The sequence below is a fragment of the Gopherus flavomarginatus genome, chromosome 18, assembly GCF_025201925.1.
Source record: "Gopherus flavomarginatus isolate rGopFla2 chromosome 18, rGopFla2.mat.asm, whole genome shotgun sequence".
In the NCBI taxonomy this organism is placed as follows: Eukaryota; Metazoa; Chordata; order Testudines; family Testudinidae; genus Gopherus; species Gopherus flavomarginatus.
In genome coordinates this window covers 17,050,890-17,064,209 of record NC_066634.1, presented here as the reverse complement: position 1 = coordinate 17,064,209, position 13,320 = coordinate 17,050,890, and the positions used below count along the sequence as shown (strand labels likewise).

The window sequence follows — 13,320 nt, the reverse complement described above, 5'->3', positions numbered from 1 at the left end:
CAGCAATCACCGGGACCATACGCAGCTAGGCTTTGATACCCGATTACGTGCTCCAGGCATGGCGTGGTAAAGTGTCCTACCATGGTGGACGGAACAAGGCTGCCTTGCCCAGAAACCTTCTGCAAAGGCTTTTGGAGTACCTCCAGGAGTGCTTCATAGAGATGTCCCTGGAGGATTTCTGCTCCATCCCCAGACATGTTAACAGACTTTTCCAGTAACTTTAATGCCAGCTAATGCATGCAAGCCCTCATGGCAAATCAATCATTAAAAAACGCTTGCTTTTAAACTATGTTTTATATTTACAAAGGTACACTCACCAGAGGTCCCTTCCATGGCTTCACTGTCTGGGCTAGTGGCTTGGAGAGGCAGGGACGGTAATTCCGTCTGGGCCACAAAAAGCTCCTGGCTGTTGGGGAGAATGGAGTGCTGTGTGCTTTCAGCAAGCTCGTCCTCCTCTTCCTCCTCCTCATCTTCCCCCTCCGCTGAATCCTCATCCATGGGTGAGATTATTACCCCCACCTCGGAATCCACGGACAAGGGGGGGCTTGTGGTTGCGCAGCCCCCTAAAATTGTATGCAGCTCAGCGTAGAAGCGGCATGTTTTTGGCCCTGATCCGGATCTGCCATTTGCTGCTTTGGTTTTCTGGTAGGCTTGTCTGAGCTCCTTGACTTTAACTCTGCACTGCACTGAGTCCCTGGTATGGCCTCTCTGCCTCATGGCATTAGAAATTTTTTCAAAAGTTTTTTCATTTCGTCTTCTGGAACGCAGTTCTGATAGCACAGAATCTTCTCCCCATACAGTGATCAGATCCAGTACCTCCTGTGTGGTCCATGCTGGAGCTCTTTTTCTATTCTCAGGAGACTGCATTGTTACCTGTGCTGATGAGCTCTGCGTGGTCACCTGTGCTACTGAGAGCCCCACGCTGGCCAAACAGGAAATGCAATTCAAAAGTTTGCGGGGCTTTTCCTGTATACCTGGCCAGTGCAGTAGAGTTCAGTTACCTGTCCAGAGCGGCCACTGGTGCACTGTGGGATACCGCCCGGAGGCCAATAACTTCGATTTCCGTCCACACTAACCCTAAATCGATATAGTAATATTGATTTTAGGGATGCTCCTCTCGTTGGGGAGGAGTACAGAAATCGATTTTAAGGGCCCTTAAAATCGATTTAAAGTGCCTTGTAATGTGGACGGGTACAGCGTTAAATCGATTTAACGCTGTTTAAATCGATTTAACTGTGTAGTGTGGACCAGGCCACATACAACAATAGTTGAGTTATATATTATAGACTTATAGAAAGAGACCTTCTAAAAACGTTAAAATGTATTACTGGCATGTGGAACCTTAAATTAGAGTGAATAAATGAAGACTCGGCACACCACTTCTGAAAGATTGCCGACCCCTGCTCAGGTGAGTATAAAATTGCTCACAAGACATGGTGGTCATAGATCATAAACTCAGGCTGAGGTTGCCAGGAGTGAGAGTTTGACAAGAGTCTTGTCCCCCATCTCCCCATCAACCACACGTTGTCTTCCCTCCAGGCTCCTTGGATCTTTGAGCCTCTCCCTCCTGAGGTTGAGTGGCCCAATTCTTGTTTCTTACAGTCTCCTTTTCTGGAAGAATTAGAGGCTGTTGCTCCTGAATTTTAGCATTTAATTCCCCACCCTTCTCCACACACTGAGGGAGTTTAATTCTCCCTCCAATTAAACCTGAGTCAGTAGATTTCCTAGTTCTCCAAAATGTGCTTTTGCAATGTCACAGTTCAGGAGTAGTTAAGCCTTTGACCTGCCTCAAAGTTCTGCTCAAGGAATGCCCTTTCAAGTATCAGGCCTCTAGCCAGCTTTCTCTATGGGTAGGGACCCACATGCCTCTCCTTTTTGACCAGGGTTTGAGGATTGCAGCTTGTCCTCCACTGTGTTTACTGGACTAATGTCCAGTTCCTGTGCTTTACTTTCTCTCCAAGGACTGTGAGCTGTGTGTGTGTGATAGAGGTGGGAATTTTGGTGATATTTCTATGATGCCAATACACACCTCAGTTTCCCTCTGTGGTTAGTATTGCTATGATTATAAAGAGGAGACATGAGGTGTGTTGTCGCGTATCTGTCATGGGATGATATGAATGGGTCATTAAGGACTGGCTGGGACCAACCTACATCAATGGAATACCCTACAGAGACAAGGGGATAATTGTCACCTGTCCATGGAAGGATCTCGGCTTGGCTGAGTGAAGCATACATGGACTCGTTATATTTTTGGGAGCAGGAAGAACTAGGCTCGCAGGCACAGGGAGCTCTACCAGAGTGAACACAAATGGACAGGCACAGTGAAAGGAAACCAAACTCTTTTCTACAGCAGCCTGGCTCAAGGGCATTGGCCAGTATGGACTATATTGTCTTCTTCACATCTCTGTCCTCATCTAAGGACTTCCCAATGCTCAGTTGACTAATAAGCTCTGCTATGTTTTAAAAGTTTGCCCAGTATCACAGCAAAAATTTGCTCTGTGCATTGAGTGAGGAACAGTCACTGAACAGAAGTGTAGTTCAGCTGGACCTGCTGGCAGAGCTCATAGCTTGAAATAGGAGTGTTGAAGCCAGAGGCTCAGTCTCAGGTGTTGAAACTACATGGTCTATCCTTCTGGAAGAGTGGGAGTCCTTAGGGGAACCTCCCAAAGACTGTTTAAAAGCCAAGGCATTGCACAAATCCTATGGATCCATAACTGTTTGCTTTATGGGGAAAAGATTAAAAAAAATACAGAAATGAGGGTTTCACAACCACAACCATTGATAAGTGATTTCTTGCCAGACAGAATGCTATCAAACTAAGGTTTCTTTAACCATATTAAGTTTTGTTTCTTTATCTGGTGGTAATGAGCATGATAGAGACAGGATCCTCTTCCTAACAGCCTGTCATAAACAGATAGTTAAGGGTTAATGCCTCTTTTACCTGTAAAGTGTTAAGAAGTTCACTTAGCCTAGCTGACACCTGACTAGAGGAACCAATAAGGGAACAAGATGTTTCAAAAGGAAGGAGGGAATTTTCCTTTATTTAGAGTCTGTTTCAGTGTCAGCCAGAATGAAAAAGATCAAGGAACCAGCCTCTTATCAGAGTAGTAAGTTTTAGAAAGGAATAAAAAAGTTTATTTTCGTTTGTAACTTGTCTTTGTGCAGTTAGGGGAATTATCAAATTGGATATTCTTGTGTGTATTAAGGTTTTTGCCCAGGGGAACATCCTGTGTTTTAAATCTATTGTCTGTGAGATTAGCTGGTATGCTGTCTCCCAGAGGGTTTTGTTTTCTTTCTTTCTTTTACCTTTGTTTTCTTTAATTAAAAGCCTTCTTTTTAAGAACCTGATTGATTTTTTCCCTGTTTTTTTTTTTTAGATCCAAGGGAATTGGATCTGGACTCACCAGGGATTGGTGGGAGGGAGGGAAACGGGGGAAGGAGTAATTCTTCCTTGTTTTTGAGATCCAAGGGAATTGGATCTGGATTCACCAGGGAATTGGTGGAGTCTCTCAAGGCTACACAGGGAGAGGAAGGTTTTGGGGGGAAAGAGAGTTTTCCAGGTATTCAGAAATCTGGATGGTGGCACCGATCTGAGTTTACCAGATCTAAGCTGGTAGTTAAGCTTAGAGGTGTTCACGCAGGTCCCCACATCTGTACCCTAAAGTTCAGAGTGGGGGTGAGACGTATGACACAGCCCAATAGCACCTTGTTTCATTGTGACTGGTTTGCGATGTGAGGATGTGACCCTTCGCTTCCCAGCTTTTAGCTGCCCCTGCTGCTTAGCCAAAGGCCTTAGCCTAAGAACAAGGCCTCAGGCTATCCTAGTGAGAGAAGACCCCTACACAGGCAGACTGTGATTTTGATTCTTTGTTTTTATACCCGTGTAAGTAGCTAAGTGATAAAAATACACCTAAGTTCTTAAACTGTAGGCTTTACAGGCAAGCCTGAATATCTCTATTCTAACAGTGGGTTCTACCCCTCCCTCATTCTGTGTCTGTCTTGTCTATTTAGATGTAAATTCTTCAGGGAATGGGCCATCTACTATTCTCTGTTTGTACTTTGCCTAGCACAATGAGGACCCAGTGTTCGTTGGTCCTTAGGCACTAAGGTAATGCATATGATTTATTATAATAATAACAACTCTTCTGCCACTTTGAGCCAAGGAAGCTAGCCTTGGGATGTTACTGCTTAAAAATGAGCTGGGGTTAAAACTATGGAATATTCTTTGTGACCAGTATCCCACAAATTCCACTGACCTCCCTTGTTTTCTTTGCTTTGAGCAGGGTTTCCAATTTGCAAACCTGATGTGATCTTGCAGCTGGAACAAGGGGAGGAGCCATGGGTCCCGGACCTCCATGGCTCTGAGAAAGAAGTGTCCCCGAGAGCTGCCTGCACAGGTGAGGAATTGGTTAAGCCAGATCAAAAACTGTTTGGGAATGCAGGAAACATTTGGGATGCCCTACAAAGACCGTCTGAGCTCTCCAAGTTCAGGATTGTTCCCTGCAGTTGTAGAATCATTATGGCAGATGTCACTCATGGCTTCCCTCTTTTTCTCACTGACAACTGGCAGCAGGACCTTCCCTGATCTCTCTTTCCCCTGAGTGTTCTGGTGAGATGCAGACCAAAACTGATCCCTTCCTTTGTCCTCCGGGAAAGAGTTTGGGGAAAATCAGCTCCTGATAGGTTTGATCTCTCCCACACACATTTTGGTTTGTTCACCCCTTTTTCCTTTCCTCTCTCTGAGATTTCCTTTCTTTCCGGTGCAGGCAGTGACCTATGTCTGGATTCTCTCTGTTTCCTATCACATGATAGGATGGTGAGTGAGAATGAGGAGGAGAAACCCCATCAGGAAGATGCGGAGCAAGTAGAACCACATGGAACATTTTCAGGAAGATCCAAAGGGAATGTTTCCAGGAGTTGTGCGCTTCCAGAAAAAGAAGCCTATGAGACTCAAGAGTGGCTAGAGGAAAACTTCAGTAGCCTCTCAGACCTTATCACAAGTGAGAGAATCAACTTGGAAGACACACGCTACAGATGCCACGAGTGTGGGAACAGCTTCAGTCAGACCTCAGACCTTATCACAGATCAGACAATCCACAGAGGGAAAATGCCCTACACATGCTCTGAGTGTGGGAAAAGCTTCAATCAGAGCTCAAACCTTATCACACATCGGAGAATCCGCACAGGAGAGAAGCCCTACACATGCTCCGAGTGCGGGAACAGCTTCAGTGGGCAACCAGACCTGATCACACATCAGAAAATCCACACAGATGAGACACTGTACACATGCTCTGTGTGTGGGAAAGGCTTCAATCAGCACTCAAACCTTATCAGACATGGGAGAATCCACACTCGAGAGATGCCCTACACATGCTCTGTTTGTGGGAAAAGCTTTAATCAGAGCTCTAACCTTGTCAGACATTGGAGAATCCACACAAGAGAGACGCCCTACACATGCTCTGAGTGCGGGAAAAGCTTTACTCGGCACTCACAGCTTATCACACATCAGACAATCCACACAGGAGAGAAACCCTACACATGCTCTGAGTGTGGGAAAAACTTCAATTGGCACTCAAAGCTTATCATACATCAGAGAATCCATACAGGAGAAAAGCCCTACACATGCTCTGAGTGTGGGAAAAGCTTCAGTGAGAGCTCAGGCCTTATCACACATCAGAGAATCCACACAGGAGAGATGCCCTACACATGCGCTGAGTGTGGGAAAAAGTTTAATTGGCGCACAAAGCTTATCAAACATCAGAGAATCCACACAGGAGAGAAGCCCTACACATGTGCCAAGTGTGGTAAAAACTTCAATCAGCGCTCAAACCTTATCAGACATGAGAGAATCCATACAAGAGAGACATGCTACACATGCTCTGAGTGTGGGAAAAACTTCAGTTGGCACTCACACCTTATCAAACATCAGAGAATCCACACAGGAGAGATGCCTCACACATGCTCTGCGTGCGGGAAAAGCTTTAGTCGGCGCTCACACCTTATCACACATCATAGAATCCACACAGGAGAGAAGCCCTACACATGCTCCAAGTGTGGTAAAAACTTCAATCACCACTCACACCTTATCACACATCAGAGAATCCACACAGGAGAGAAACCCTACACATGTTACAAGTGTGGGAAAAGCTTCAGTGATAGCTCAAGCTTTAATAGACATCAGAAAATCCACATCAGAGAGAATTGTAATAAATCCCTTGACTAGGGCTGGCCAAATATTTTTGGTTTTTAATCACATTTGATAATTGCACAAAGTGATTTTTGCATCATCTTCACCGTGATGCCTCAGCGCCACCAGATCAGTTGCCTGCTTTTGCCTTTTGCTGTTCACCCTTCTTTGGGGTCAGTCCTGTGATCTTTTCTATCAACTTCTTTCCTTTTGAGTCATAGGAGTGTGTGTCCCTCCTGCCAGGAATGTTCTTCACCTCCAGGTGGGAGAGAGGTTTGATCCCAGCAAGCTACACTGAGGCAAAAACTACCTGTGCCTTACATCCACTAGGACTGTACATGGCATTGGCTGCTCAAGGTAGTGATTTTGGGGTAAAAAGACAATTATAGTTATAGAGCAGATGCAGCCCAGGTGCAGTGGTTGTCATTAGCTTTCCCCTTGACCTCACCTAAACTCCATCACTTTTCCTAGTCCTAAACAAACCCTGAGCATCACGGTTATACTCTTTCCCCATTTCAAAGCAATTGTTAGTCATCAAGTTCCTTCTTGGGGAAGAAATTGTTTCATTCCCAGTAGCTCTGATATGTTGCTTCAAGTTGTGCTGTAGAGCAGATATTTTTACTACCATTTTCCTCATTTAAAATATATTGAACTATAACAAAGAGCAGGAACAGGGCAGGTTTAGGGAAAAATGTCATTGCACCTGCAGTAACAGCAGAAGTGTTTAGGGTAAATCAGAGGCATTCCCTTATTCCCCATCACCATCCCAATCCCCCCAGTTGTTCAATTGGTTAGGTCAGTATTTTTTCTAAAGTTCTGGGAAGAGGATTCCCTGATAAATGACTGGTAACTAAGCAAAATACCCATGCATTGGTCTCCCACAGCAGTTGTGGCCCAGGCCCTGCAAGAGGTCGCTCCTGAAGATATCTCCTTCCTAGTCAGGTGCATGTTGCCTATTGTGTGGGAAATGCAATCCCTTTCTAGGTAGCAATGGGGGAAAAATGGAAGTGACATTTCTGTTCAGCTCATCCCTGGGAGATGATGCAAATGTGTAGAAAATGAAATCCATATTGAATGTGATATAGCTGCAAAAAGATACCTATTTTTAATAGAGACCTGATGTTTGGTGTCTTACAGGGATTCTAAGCCGCACCTGAATTTAGTCCCTAACTTAAATCTGTGCCATTAGATTAAAGAAATAAAAGGGCACAGTTGGAGGAGTTGTACCTCACTATCGCTACTGATATGTTGTACGCTTGGTGAAGAATTCTGCGCAGAGAAGTGTAAAATTACTCCAAGTAAGGTGAAAGATTGAACAAGAACTCGGGTAGAAATTTGCAGGTAGTGGTGGTTGATTTTCACCCCAGAGATGGAAGCTATGGTGACCTGTGGCCCAGGTAAACTCTCTTTAGAACCATGCTCCCTAGTTAAGTGGCATTGGTCACACTCCTGAAGGATGCCATTATTAAATGGGGCACAACTGTCTTTTACCATTTGTATCCAAAGTTTCATGAAGTACAGAGAGAATAATAGAAGATTAGGGCTGGAAGAGACCTCAGGAGGTATCTTGTCCAGTCCCCTGCTCAAAGCAGGACCAACACCAACTAAATCATCCCAGCCATGGGCTGTGTAATGCTGGGCCTTAAAAACCTCTCAGGATCGAGATTCCACCACCTTCCTAGGGAACCCATTCCAGTACTTTACCACCCTTCTAGTGAAATAGTGTTTCCTAATATCTAATCTATTCCTCCCCCACTACAACTTGAGACCATTCCCCATTGTTCTGTCATCTGGCACCACTGAGAACAGCTGAACTCCATCCTCTCTGGAACCCCCCTTCAGGTAGTTGAGGGCTGCTATCAACTCCCCCCTCACTCTTGTCTTCTGCAGACAAAACAAGCCCAGTTCTTCAGCCTCTCATCAGTCATTTTTGTTGCCTTCTGCTGGACTCTCTCCAATTTCTCCACATCTCTGTAGTGGGGGGCCCAAAAGTGGATGCAGTACTCCAGATATGGCTTCACCAGTGCCAAATAGAGGGGAATAATCTCTTCTCTTGATCTGCTAGCAGTGCTCCTATTAATGCAGCCCCATATGCAGTTAGCGTTCATGGCAACAAGGGCACACTGCTGACTCATATCCAGCTTCTCATCCAACATAATCCCCAGGTTCTAGGTTCTTTTCTGAAGAAGTACTGCTTAGCCAGTCAGTCCCCATCCTGTAGCAGTGTATGGGATTCTTCACTTGTCTTTGTTTAACCTCATCAGATTTCTTTTGGCCCAATCCACTAATTTGTTTAGGTCACTTTGAATCCATGCTTAGCCTCCAGCTTGTCTGCCTCTTGCCCCAGCTTGGTGTCATCTGCGAACTTGCTGAGGGTGCAATCTATCCCATCATCCAGATTATTAATAAGTATGTTGAAGAAAACTGGCCCCAGGACTGACCCCTGGGGCATGCCGCTTAATACTGGCTGCCAACTAGACATTGAGCCATTTAATCATTGAGCCATTGAGCCTGATAATCTAGCCAGCTTTCTATCCACTGTGGCAGAGCTCTGACCTTGCCCCCATGGGTCCTGCACTTCTAGGCGGTTTATGCTAGCCTCAGTGGCTCACTCTGACCTTCCACATAGCCCTTCTTTCTTTAGGGCTAGGGTTACAGTCTACTGAGCCCTTTTCATCATAGGCCAGCAAGGAGGTTGGTGAGAGCACTCCCACAGTCTCTGTTGTCCCTGGGAGCTTATTTCAGATCAGTTTAACCTGTCCTGACAGGGGCCTGACTTCCCCTTCCAGGAGATGTTCCTTTGGTGGTGGCTTGGGGGGAACCCGGGTCCGCCCTTTACTCCAAGTTCTGGCCCATGGACCCTAATGGTAGCAGTTGTTGGCAGCCAACATTTCACTGCCAGAGTCGCTACATTTCCCTGGGCCACTTCCCCACAGCTCTCCTGCTTCTCCCTTCTTCACCCTTGCCTTAGGGCTCACTTACCGATGGTTTGAGAGTGTCTTCATTAGCCAGCCCTTCAGCCCCACTTCCTCTCCTCTGGCTCTCTGTCTCTCTTCTGCCTGACTGGAGTGAGCCCTTTTTATAGTATCAGTGGGGCCTTAATTAGAATCAGGTGGTCACATTAGCTTAATGTCCTCACTTGACTCTTTGCAGATTAATTAGTCAGATGTTCTCATTAACCTGGAGCAGCCCCTGCTCTTGTCAGTCAGGGAACAGAAAACTGTTAATCAAGTGGCCAGTATATCTGCCACCTTCTATTCTGCTGTATCCAGCTGGCTTGGGTCTATCACATATCCCTCCCCCCTGCTGAACACCAAGAGATTGGACAGCTTGGGACGCTAGATAGTGTATGCATGATAAGCCATCAGCATTGCCATGGCGACTCTCTGCTCTGTGCTCTATGCGGAACTGGAAAGGTTGAAGGGATAAGAACCACGTGGTTACCCTTGTGTTGTTTTTCTTGTTCTGTTGCATCCATTGAAGAGGGGCATGGTCAATCACAAGGATAAATCTGCACTCCAGCAGGTAATAATGCAACGTTTCCATGGTCCATTTTACAGCTAGTCACTCTCTCTCTCTCTCCTACTGCATATTTTTGTTCCCTCAGAGAGAGTTTCCTACTGAGGTAGAGAACTGAGTGTTCCTCCTCCCCAAACATCTGCGATAGGATGGCCCCTAATCCTATCTCGGATGCATGTGTCCGTAGGATGAAGTCCTTGGTGAAACCTGGGGCTATCAATACGGAGTTAGTGCAGAGGGCAGTCCGTAGGTCCGCGAATGCCCTCTTTGCTGCAGTGGACCATCTGACTGGATCAGGACCATGGGCCTTCACTAAGTCTGTTAGGGGACTTGCCCTTGTAGCAAAATGGGGGATGAAACACTGGTAATACCCCACCACCCCTACGAATGCTCAGACCTGCTTCTTATGACTCGGCCGAGGCCAATTTTGAATGGCCTGTAACTTATTCAGTTGGGTTTTTACCAGACATTTTCCTGCCATGTAGCCAAGATATTTGGCCTCCGTGAACCCTACTGTGCACTTAACAGGGTTCACCATCAGGCCAGCTCGCCAGAAGGTATCTAGGACCCCCCCCCCACTTTTTCCAAGTGGGTCTCCCAGTCTGGGGTATGAATCACCATGTCATCCAAGTAGACCGCAGCATAAGTGGTATGGGGGCGTAATAACTTGTCCATGAGGTGATGAAAGGTAGCTGGAGCCCCATGTAGTCCAAAGGGAAGGACTATATTGGAAGAGACCCTCTGGTGTGTTTGCCTTTGAGTAGTGAGAGAGAGGTGGGGGAAGAAGGGGGGGGTCTGAATTTACAAGACAGCACGCTGACACACTCTCAGCACCCCAAAAACCCACTCTTTCCCCCCACACTCGCTGTCACACCCCACCCCACCCCTTTTGAAAAGGACATTGCAGCCTCATGAATGCTGGGATAGCGGCCCATAACGTACCGCTCTCAATGCAGCTGAAAGTGCTACAGATGTGGCCACGCCAGTGTGCTTTCCGCTCTCAGGGTGGGCAGACTAGCATGCTTTCCCTAGTGCGCTCTCTGATGGCTGATTTAACTTAAAAGTGCTCCTCAGCTGCAAGAGTAGCCATACCCTATTAGAGAGACAAGGTGGGGACCAACTTCTGTTGGTGAGAGAGACAAGCTTTCAAGCTACATAGCTCTTCTTCAAGTCTGGGAAAGGTACTAGGAGTGCTGGCCCTTACACCATGGGACCAATAGGGAACACCCAGACCTCTGCTGATGATAATCCTGTGGGGGCAGCCCTGCATTTGCTTAGCCAGTTGTCATGCAGCAGTTTGCTGCAGCTCCCAGAGGCCTTTCTTAATCCAGACTGAGAGGCCAGTGGGCATCTGAGGAAGTTGCCCCTTCAGTCCCAGGCAGTGCATGGCCCTTCCTAGGAAAGGCAAAGTCCTGAGGGAAAAAGTGATGTCAAATAACCCATGAAGAGATGCTGCCTTTAGTTTTTGGGAGACCACCACATGTGGAAAAGTTCCCTCTTCACCTGAGCAAGGACTTGAACCCTCAGATTAAAAGTCTGATGTTCTACCAACTGAGCTAGCCAGACTCATATAAAGAAGGACAAGTTTGGTGAAGAAGAGAAACTAGTCAAGAAAAAGAGGGCAGAAAACAATCCAGAAAATTTCCTACTCTTGCTCCCTTAGCAGCCCTAGGCCCATCTTGCTTCTCCATCTGTCGCCCAGAGAAATTCTTCTTTTTTTTTAGTTAAATATCAGATCCAGGAGAAAACATGATTATGCAAAGCAAAATAAAATCGTCCTGTCTCATGCAGTGGTACATTGACCTCTGTTCAGACTGAGCTTAAGTGGGGGGACCTCGTATCTGTATCAAACATCCCCTCTTGCGCTCGAGTCACAACAGGTAGCAGGCAAAAGACAGGCTACCATGTCACTGAAGAGAGCAAGATGAAGTTTTGGAAATCCCAGGATGGTGAGCTGGCAATGAAAGAACCCCAAGGTCCAACTGAGACTTGAATTTCAATTGCAGGATTCAAAGCCCTGAGTGCTGGCCCTTACACCATGGGACCCATTGATTTCTGTTGACTTCCAACAGGGAGAACTTTTCCTGGCGGGGAGGAGCCAGTGGGAACATGACTCTCTGGCCAGCCCTGCATTTGCTTAAGAAGTCAGCACACAATGCTTTGCTGCAGGCCCAGATGCCTTTCTTCCTCCCGACTGTTAGGAAGTAGCACCCTCAGTCAAGGAAAGGCTAAGTCCTGAAAAGGAGGAACTGAAATCAAGGAGAGTCCTTCTGAAGTTCTTAGGGGATATTGCAGGGGGAACTGGCTTTCTGCCTGACTAGGAACTTGAACTCTGGACCCTCAAATTAAAAGTCTGATGCTCTACCAACTGAACTAACCAGGTTCACATTTAAAAGAGGCAAATTTCATGCAGAAGAGAAACTAATCAAGAAAATGAGAGCAGGAAACAACACAGAAAACATGCTACGCTCACTCTCTTAAACGCAGCCTGATCCTCCATCTGGCGCCCAGAGAGCTTATTCTTTTTTTAGTTAAATATCAAATCCAGGAGAAAACACAGTTCTACAAAGAAAAACTAAATCACAAACAGAAATGCCATTGGAAATACAAAAATAAAAAAGAAAAATGCAATCCCCATCACTTTATCGTATCTGGGCCATTTCTGTACCGAGAGCACCCGCTAGGGCCCTGCGTGCTTACGAGAAACCTGGAGGAACTCATACCGCAGCCTGAACATGGAACTCGACTGCTCCCAGGTGCCGCAGTAAAACCCTTTCCCTGCTGTGATGTTGCACTCCATAGGATTTTATGAAAATGTGCTCATGAGTGTGAATATAATGTAACCGGAATATGCTTCATGAAAAAGGTCTCTTGTAAGGTATCATTACAAAGCTTATAATTTACGGTGTGTGTTCATCGTATTTGTACAATCATTCTTGGAGCTGAAACTAGAAATGTAAAATATAACTCTGAGGTCCTGTTGTAATGATGCAAAATGCGGGCCATTAATAGTGGTTTGGAATCTTGAAGGCTCCCATTAACCAGGACAATAGACTGCAGATGGCTCTGTCCTGCACTATCTGTGAGTCAGGCCAGGAAGAATGAAGGCTTTCGGGAGTCTCACAGGACATGTGACCATGTCACCTGGTACAGGAATCCATCATAAATCTGGAGCTTTTCCCCAGGAGAGAGACAAAAGATTCCTGCCTTGTAGCAAAACTATATAAGGGGGTGGAACAGAACAAAGGTGGCTGCAGTCATGAGAAATCCCCTAGCTACCACCTGAGCTGGAACAAGGACTATACCAGATGAAAAGATTGGGCCCAGACAAGAAATAAGTCTGGTCTGCAAAATAAGCTTATTGGATGGTCTCTGAGGGTGAGATTTTGTCTGTATTGAGTTTCATAGTGTATTAGGTTTAGACTTGCATGTTTTTGTTTTATTTTGCTCTATGGAGGATACAAACACCATAGAGAAGGAAAAGTTAATGCCTTAGAACAGTCTGTGTGTGTATGTGTTATATTTTCTTTTCTCTGTATCAGAGGGGTAGCCGTGTTAGTCTGGGTCTGTAAAAGCAGCAAAGAGTCCTGTGGCACCTTATAGACTAACAGACG

At 46.0% G+C, this 13,320-nt stretch overlaps 1 protein-coding gene across 2 annotated transcripts in view; it reads left to right on the top strand.

Moving 5' to 3' along the window:
* Positions 1–13,320, top strand: part of LOC127036682 (zinc finger protein 436-like) — a 155,280-nt gene that overhangs the window by 24,893 nt on the left and 117,067 nt on the right. Inside the window, exons 3-4 of one of the 2 annotated variants that reach the window (XR_007770205.1) lie at positions 4,284–4,397; positions 4,767–6,544. Coding sequence is in view for 1 of the 2 variants with exons in the window: in XM_050927793.1 (XP_050783750.1) it covers positions 4,284–4,397; positions 4,767–6,223 (1,571 nt within the window). In the remaining variant the exon portion in view is untranslated. Of the gene's footprint in view, positions 1–4,283; positions 4,398–4,766; positions 10,449–13,320 lie in introns of those variants that run through there. The other variant, XM_050927793.1, reaches the window with a different exon arrangement.